At 60.6% G+C, this 8,598-nt stretch overlaps 1 protein-coding gene across 1 annotated transcript; it reads right to left on the bottom strand.

Annotated features, from left to right (window-relative positions):
- Window positions 1-1,181: 1,181 nt before the first annotated feature.
- Window positions 1,182-3,624, bottom strand: IER5L (immediate early response 5 like). Its single transcript, XM_039720236.1, has one exon. It carries the CDS (start codon window positions 3,504-3,506, stop codon window positions 2,517-2,519), a length of 990 nt encoding a protein of 329 aa, XP_039576170.1. The 5' UTR covers window positions 3,507-3,624; the 3' UTR covers window positions 1,182-2,516.
- Between the last annotated feature and the right edge of the window lie 4,974 nt (window positions 3,625-8,598).

Here is an 8,598-nt window from a genome sequence, read left to right on the forward strand (position 1 = left end):
CGTTCAGCAGCGCTCCCGCATTGCCTCTGCGCCTGGGCAGGGGGTTACAGGGCTTATATTTTCAATTGCGATTTTTATTTTTTTTTTTGGAGGGGAGGCTGTTTGGAGGACGAGCAGGGGAGCGGAGCGGTGCTCAGCCCCGCGGCGTCCTGAGCGGGACAGGGCTGTCGGGGGGCAGCAGCCCCGGCCTTTGGGGGCAGCGCGGCCGCTGCAGCCCCTTCCTCTCCGCACGGGGGTCGCGGCCGCCCCCTCCTCCCCTCCCTCCCTCCTCCCCTCCCTCTCTGCGCGCTCCCCGGCCCCGCTGGGCGCTGCGGGGCCCGCGGCGGGCACCAGGGGGCGCAGCCGGGCCGGGGGCTCCGCGCTCCGGAGCCGCCGCGACCCCCGCGGCCCCTCCGCGCCCCGCGGCCTCGCTGCCCGGCCCCGCAGAAGGGGAGGCTGCGCTCCCGCGGGGATGCGCGGGGCTGGGAAAGGGGTTTTGTCCGTGTGTTGGTTTGGGGGGCGTCCCGGGGATGTTGGGGTGCAGGGGAAGAGGGACGGCTGTACCTGCGGGGTTTGAGCTGCATGCTAGAAAGTGCGCGTTGTGCGCAGGGTTAAAAAATAAATCATAATGCTCCCCTTCTGAGGTGGCCGGGGGCTGTTGAAGGCGTGCGGAGCGGCCCTGGCTCGCTCCTGTGGGGTAAAGGAGGGGAGGAGAAAAACACATGCACAAAAAGGGGGAAAAAAGGAAAACCCGCCCGCACCACCCAGCGGCCCCGCGCGGGGATAACAAACTCCAACTCAAAAAAAACTTCCCGAGCGCGTCGGGGGCGCGGAGCGGCGGCGCTGCCCAGGTGCGGTCGAGGCACGGCCGGGGCGTCCTGGCTGCTCCCCCCGGCTCCGGGCCCGGGGAGGGACCCCAGCTCCGGCCCCTTCCCCAGCGGCCCCTCGCCCACTGGGACTCGCTCTGCGCCGCACAGCCCGACCCGAGGGGGGCTTTTGCATCCTGGCAGCCGGGGGGCTGCGGGTGTGTGTGCGGGAGAGGGGAATCTGCACGGTGCTGGGGGAGACAAAGGGGTTTTTGCGAGGCCGGGGGGACACGGCACGGGGGCAGCCGGAGTTTCGGTCAAGGCTCCCCGGTGCAGAGGGGAAGCAGTGGCTCAGGAGAGGGGCTTCAGGGTGAAGGAAAGCAAGGGCACAGCAACTTTATAATCGACTTTTTATTAAGATTATAAATTTAAACAAATCTGAACAGTTTTACCCGGTGATATACAATTCCATATGCACAAAAATACAGGCTTACAAACAAAGAAAAAGGAGCAGGAAAAAAAAAAGAAGACCCCAACAGACCGTTTTGCAAAGCATCCTCAGTTACACACAGTGCTGATACCGTGAAGTTGGGAGTGGGCAAAAGAAAGAGGAGGGGACGACGACCAGAAAACCCACCTTTTTACAACAAAAGGTTTTTCTTTAAAAAAAATAATGTAAAAAAAATCAAGAGACTCTACAGGAGACAATCTCTTCACAAGACCAAACACTGCTGGTTTTATGATTGGGAAGGCTGAAACCAGAACAGTTAAACTTAAGGAAAAAAATTTAAAAAGAGGGGAGAAAAAAAAAAAAAAAAAAAAAAGGGGGGTCAGACCCGGCACACACATTGGAGACGTGAGTGGTGTTACACGGGTACCTGCGGCACCCCCAGCACACACCGAGGCGGAGGCTCCGGGCTGCCGGGGGAGGCTCGCCCCCTCCCCGGGTGGCGGGGCGCAGCCCGCAGGGACCCCCGGCTCCTGCTTTTCCCCTTCCCACATCCAACTCTCAGAACCCTCCAGCGCTCCCCTGGCACAAGCGGGGGGAAGAAGTCACATCGCACACGTTTCTTCTGGGAGGAAAGTTGAAATGTTTTCATTTCTGCCTTTTTTTGTTCTTTTAAATAGATAAAGAAACGCACAAAAGCGACGGGGCAGCAGCGGCTTTCCCCTGCCCGCACCCTGGAGCACACGGGCCGGGGGCGGCGGGAGCCCGGGGCGCGCAGCGGGGCCGGGGGCGCTCCCGCCGCGGGGTCCCGGGGCCGGTCCCGGCTCTCACGTGGCGCTCCCGGCCGCCAGCACCGGCCCCGGGAAGCCCGCCGCGAAGAGAGCCCGAGCGGACACAAAGAGGATTATTTAAATAGGTGCCTCGTTGTTTTTTTCTTTTTTTTTTTTTTTTTTTTTTTTTGTTTTTTTTTTCTGTTGTTGTTGTTTGTTTTGTTTTCGTTTGTTTGCTTGTTTTTGTTGTTGTTTTTTTTTTCTCTCTCATCTCTGCAAAAATAAAGTCCCAAGATCTTAGATTTTTTTTCTCTTTATTGTACAATTTATAAAACACTAGCGCGGCTCTGCCCCCCCGCCTCCCCTGCGCACCCCTCGGCACCCCCCTCCCCTCGCCCCAGCCCCCCTCCCTGCCTTTGTTTCAGGGTCCCCCCTCCGGAGCCGCCGTCCCTCGGATCGCACCCCCGTTTTGTCAACAGCCCCCCCACACCCCTCCTGCTCCCCCACTTCTCTCTAAAACGCGACGATGGCCCGAGTCCAGGCTCCCAGGCTCGCCAGCGCCTGCTTGCTGCACAGCTGCCCGTTGAGGGGCTGCTCCGAGTCCGCCTGCTGCCGGCTCACCAGCCCCGTGAAACCGGAGCCGAAGATGGAGATCAAGTTGGAGATGTTGGAAGAGTCCTGGGGGTGCTCGGCGCTGTACTCCTCGAAGCGGGCGCGTTTGGTGCACGGGGCGAAGGGGGGGCCGCCCGCCACCCCGCCTCCCCCCGGCTCCCCTTCCTCCACCCCCTCCTCTTCCTCCTCCTGCCCCGGGTAATACTTGCGCTTGGTGCCGGGCGCGGGCGGCGGGGAGGCGAGCCCCGCTGCCGGCTGGCAGCAGCAGGGGCACTGCGAGCAGCAGTCCTGGTGCAAGTACCCGTTCTCCACCGTGGTCACGACGTGAGTGTCCAAATCCAGCACCGTGGTGCGGCTGCTACAGTGCGGGGCCCCGCCGCTCCCGAAGTCACAGCCGGCGGCGTAGAGCAGCCCCGGGGCCGCGCCGCCCCCGCCGCCGGGACCGGCGCTGCCGGCGGCCCGGTAGAAGCCCGGGGACGAGTCTCTGCAGGGCGCTCGCTGCATCTCCGGGGGCACGGCGCACACCGGCACCTCCAGCAGCTCCGCGCCGCCCCGCGCGGCCCCGCAGCTCCGCGCCTCGCGGTCCTGCGTGTCGGCGGGCAGCGGGAGCGCCGCCAGCTCCGGCGGGGCGGCGGCGGCGGGCGGCGGGCAGGCGGGCATGGCGAGGAGCGGGGCGCCGTCGGGGTAGTGCTGCTGGCGGCGGTAGAGCTCGGCGTAGCGCTCGCTCAGGTAGAGCTGCCGGGCGTTGCGGAGCACATAGGAGACGAGCAGGTTCTTGTGGAGCTTGATGCCGCCTCGCTGCGTGCGGGAGCTGTGGATCTTCCGCAGGGAAATACTGATCAAACTCTGCGCATCGAGGGTGCACTCCATCCTCCTCCGGCCCCTCAGCATCGGCTCTCGCCGCCCGCGCAGCCAGGCACCCCGGCCCGCATCCACACGGCAGCCGGGCGGGTGCGGAGGGTCGCAAGCAAGGAGGATAAAGAGGCGTGGGGGGGGAGGGAATAAAGGGGAGGGACTGAACGCCCGCCCGCCCGGCCCCCGCCTTTTATACCGCTGAGCCGGCCCCCGAGCCCCGCCCCGCGGGGCCAGCGCGACCAATGGAGAGGCGGAGGACAGCTTGACGGGCGGGCGGCGCGGCCAATAGGAGTGAGGCGGGCGCCTCGCGCCGTTCAAATGGTGTCAGGCGCGGCGCGGCCCGTGAGGGCGGCGGGGGCTCGGCCGGGCTGGGCTCGGGACGCTGAGGGCACCGGGGGTCCCGCCCGAGCGGCGGCGGGGCCGGGGCNNAAGAGTTGATGCCTCCCCGCGCCGCTCCGCTCGCACAGGTGAGCGCGGGGCGGTGCCCGCCCCGATGGGCGGCCCCGAGCAGCCGCGGGGGCGGGGGGGCGGCGCACCCCGCCCCGTCCCGCCCGGTGACAGCCCTGAGGCAGCGCGTACCCTCAGCGGGACCGGCACCGGCTGTGAACGCCATCCCCGCGGGTGCGGTGGGATGCCCCGCTCTGGGCTGTGCTAACCGCGGGAGGTGCCGGTTCAGGTGCTGGCCGCACCCCAGAGCTGCCGGACACCCCCACAGCCCCCGCCGGGGACCCCTCAGGTCGTGCCTGCAGGGCTCCCGCCATCACCCGCCTTTGGAGGGGAGCCAGGGCTTTCCTCCGCCGCGGGGCAGGACCGCGCATCAGTCACTCCTCGCAAAGTGCCACAATCACACCTGGTTTCCCCCCAAAGTGAGAGCGCTCGGGTTAATGATGGGCTAATTAAGGCCTTCCGTCCCGCCTCGGGGCACACGGCAGCGCCGGCTCTGCCGGGCAGCGCGGCCCCTGCCCTTCCTCACAGAAAGGTGTGAGGGGAGGGCTGGGCCCTGGGGGGTTAGGGTCCCCGGGCTTGTCCCCGGGGCGTTGGGGACTGCGGAGGCTCGGGGGTGGCTTTAGGGGATGCTGAGACTCAGAGGTGCATTAAAAAGCCCCAATCACCCAGAAACCCAAGCACCGCACCCGGGGAGCAGCAGTGCCCACCGGAGCGGGTGACACCGCAGAGCAGCAGCCCCTGTCCGGCAGGTGAGAGCTGGGGGGCTCCAGGCAGGAGGCTGCAGTGTCTGGGTGGGAGAAAGGGCTCCGAGATGCACAGCCAGGAAGGGACTGCAGCGCCGGGGCAACGGGAGCTGCTTCTGAAACGGCATCTTCTGTAGAGAGCAGAAGGCAGGGGGGAGAGGGGGGTGTATTCCCACTGCCTGCAGAGGTTCTCCAGCTGGGTGCCTGCCTTGGGGTCACCCTGGCAGACATACCTTAGCAGGGGCTATGGGCAGTGTCTGCACGTGGTGGGGAGCCCATTGGAAAGAAATCCTCTGAAGCCCTTTTTCCTGCTGTGCAGCCCAAACTTCAAACCACAGGGGCAGTGACACAAGGTGATCACCGGGGTCATCAGCTCACTGTGCAAAACCTGGGCTCCATGGGGGGCTTTGAGGGGGATGCTTGGAGGGCTTTTCTTGTTTCCTGGCTTGGCTGTATTTTGCTGGCTCAGCTTGACTATGTCCTCCACTGAAGGAAATGGGAGCAGACCCAGCACCACAGAGGATTTTGTTCCTGTGGAAGGGTGGTCGGGGCAACAGCTGAGCTAGGGCAGCTCATTGGTCCCTCAGGAGTTCTGCATGCTCATGGAGCAACCTTCTCCACAATCTGCCTTCAGCCAGGCAAACTGGGGTGAATGATACTCTGAATTCCCAAGCTCTTAAGATGCTCTTGTTCCGTGTTCATAATACAAAAGTGATCACAACCCTGTCTGAGGGGGTGGCTGTAGCTCAAGGCAGTGGGTACAGGCAGTGTTGGAGGTGTGGGGTTATGCTGTGTCTATCCTCTCCTCCACCAGGCTCTCTCCCTTGCAATTCTACCTGGCTGCAAGTTGGCTTTTCCAGGACTGTGGCTGCACAGCAGCTGGAGGTTCAGGAGTGATAACTGGAGCTGGTCTGTGCAGATACTAAGGGTTGCAGCAGGATTAGCTTTGGACACATTGCATAGGCCAGTGCTGAACTTTGGGTGCTTTGGTGGCTTGAGCCAGGTCTTGCTGCTGCTCAGTGAGATCAAAGGCTCTGCCATCCTGGGCTGTTGGGGTTGGTGTTTGTGGACTGAGCCACAGCTGCAGCTCTGCAGCATTTCCTCTGTCCTCATGGGCTCTGGGGAACCAGGGCAGCAAGCGCTGCTGCTGCCAACCTGTGCCATATCCTCCACCCAGCCAGTGCAGGCAGTGATTTCTTCTGCTCAGCTGGCATTTGCTGCTCTCTGGCCCATCTCCAGCTGCAAAACTCTAGCCTAGGTGGTCCAGGCTAAGAGCTTGAATTGCCCATTGGCCAGCTGTGATGGGGTGGCTTGGGCAGTGCAGATGGGGCCAGGCACAAAGCGTTGCCCTGGCAGACCCCCTCTGCCTCGAGCTCCTGCTCGCCTTCCCACCTGGGACTGGAGCGTGGCCTCAGGACACTGCCCAGTGCTGACCCTCTGCTTTTTAATCATCAAGTGGCCCAGCTGGCCTCGAGCTGTGGATTTTAGTGAAGGGTCAGGTGTTGCAGAGCTCTGCTTGCAGCAGTGCAGGGTTTGTGGAGGTGCAGAGGGTTGAGCATCCCCGGGGCTGGCTGGGCACCGTGGGGCAGCCCTGGATGCAGGAGCTGCTGCTGTCTCTGGCTGTCAGAGAAGTGCCCTCTGCTGTAACTGCCTGAGAAGCTTCGTGGCACCAGGAAAGCCTGAGAGCACAGCAGGAGCCTCTAGGAGATGAAGACGGAATTAAAACTTTAATCTTATTTAGACTCTGGGTAATTAATATAAAGGCTGTAAAACGTGGGCCTGATCCTGGTGCTGGCTGCTGGGCACCGTGCTGTGGCCGGCAGGGCAGCAGCAGCTGCAGGCTGGCTCTCCTCCCCAGCTGGCTCTCCTGGCAGGTGCCAATGTTTTGTTTGCAGACACGGTGGCTTTAATCCTGGAGCCGGGATGGGCTGTGCACTGCAAGAGCCACGCTGCTTCAATTTGGCCTGTGGACTCCAAAATCTCCCAGAGACAGGAATCTGGCTGATACCTGTCTTGGCACACGATTGCAAGCTTTGCTTTTCTAAAGAGGATAACGAGTCCTGTCCATTTTCTGGCTCTGAAGCAGCAAGGTGGGGTAGGATGGTTTTGGTGCTTGCCTTTCTCAGGAAATCCTGTGTGTCCTGTTCAGCATCCCCATTCCCTGGTGTTGGGGTTTGGGTGCCCTTTCCATGGGCAAGGCCCCTAAGGACCCTACTGCTGTAGTGGACAGTTCATGTAAAACCATATTGGCTAAAAATGGTCATCTTGGCCAGCTTTTACCTGGCCTTTATATGGTGAGGACCATTATTTCCCCAAAGGACAAGAGGATGGGCCCAGGATTTGCCCTCTGAAGCGCTGAGCTGCACATTTTCTGGTGTAGATGGTGCAGGGGACTGGCTGCGCTGTGGGGCTGCTCCTGGGCTGGGGATGGTGCAGCTGTGGCACACCTGGTCCAGCCTTGCTGATGCCCTGGTGCCAGGGCTGGTTTCGCAGCCGTCGATCCTGCAGCAGGATCCAGCAGCAAAACCTGGCGGTCCGCTGCTCTCAGCTGCAGAGTAAACAAGCTGGCAAGAGAAACCATTTTGCTTCAGCTAGTAGGAGAAACCCTTTTTAGGTAGCACTTCCAACTGGCAATGCTCTCCTTCATTAACCCCCTCCTTCCCTTTCCAATGAAACGTGAATTTGCAGCGATTGGAGATCAGGCACTTGCCAGTGCAGCTTTGCCACCCAGAGCAACGAACACAGACGTGAATTTACTGCTTGATCTCATAATTTCAGTGCAATTAGACTGGCTGCTATAAAGCAATTTCCCCTTGAGCCTCGGAGTCCTGGGCCTGGGCACTGCCCAGCTTTTCTCAGACAAGGAAATGGAGGCCTTTGGGTATTGGCTGAAACACGAGTTTTTTTGGGTGCACCTGGAACTTGACTCCCTGGAGATGCGTCTATGAGCTGGAGCTGCGAGTGCCTGGCATGTCTGAAAAGGAGCCTGCTTTTCAGGCTTACTTATTACAAGTCAGGCACCCAAAGCTAGTGGGAAAACAAGCCAGGACAAGGTTTTCAGGCTGAGCTCTTGGAGCACGGCTGGCTTCTGCCACCTTCTCCTCTGTGCTGGGCAAGCTTAATGTTGCCTGGCTCCCCAGGCTACTCCCCATCTCGGGGGGACTTGTAGGGCAGACCCACAGGTTCTGCTGCAGCCTGTGGGGAATGGGGCACGTCAGCTCCCAAAGCCAGCAGCACTTGGAGAGGCGTATCTGTGTGTATTGATTGAGCAGGCTGTGGGTAGGGCTGTCACCTTGCTGTTGTAGCTGTTAGCTCTTTCTCTCAGCTTTGCTATCATAGTCAAATACTTTGTATAAAATCCTGGAGAAAAAGGGATTGAAACCATACTGAAAAAGCATCCATTTCATTATCTTTTCTCCATGCTTTTAGGTGGGGAGCTGTAGAATGCCTCCCAAGTGCCACCGTGGCACTGGGCATGGATGACATGCTCAGTATTTTGATTTGGTCTGCTCCTACCTAAATTCACCAGCTCATTTCTTGTGTTCTTGGGAACCACTGTGCAGGGTAGGGGTGCTTCTGTAAACTTCCCTGCCATTGCTTCATGGCCTCTTGGTGCTGTGTGGCAAAGCACCTGTGCCCCATGTGGTGCTTACAAACTCTCCTGGTGCCTACCGGAGCGTTGGGAGGTCCCTCGGATGGGAATTGTATAATTCTTCTTTTGCCTTATTCTGGAAGGGTGGAATTGAGGAGGTTATTGCTGCCAGGATGCTACTGCTGATCTTCTGAATGGCCTCTGCTTATCCTGCTGCAAGGGGGAAAATGCTGGCTGTGTTGGCCAGCTGGTGATGTGACCCAAAGGATACAGAGGCTTTCTGTCTGTGTTGATGTATTTTAGCCCATTGATGGCTTGCTGTGCCCACAGGTCAAACTGCAGATCT

The sequence above is a fragment of the Passer montanus genome, unplaced genomic scaffold (genome assembly GCF_014805655.1).
Source record: "Passer montanus isolate IOZ18808 unplaced genomic scaffold, ASM1480565v1 scaffold43, whole genome shotgun sequence".
Taxonomy (NCBI): domain Eukaryota; kingdom Metazoa; phylum Chordata; class Aves; order Passeriformes; family Passeridae; genus Passer; species Passer montanus.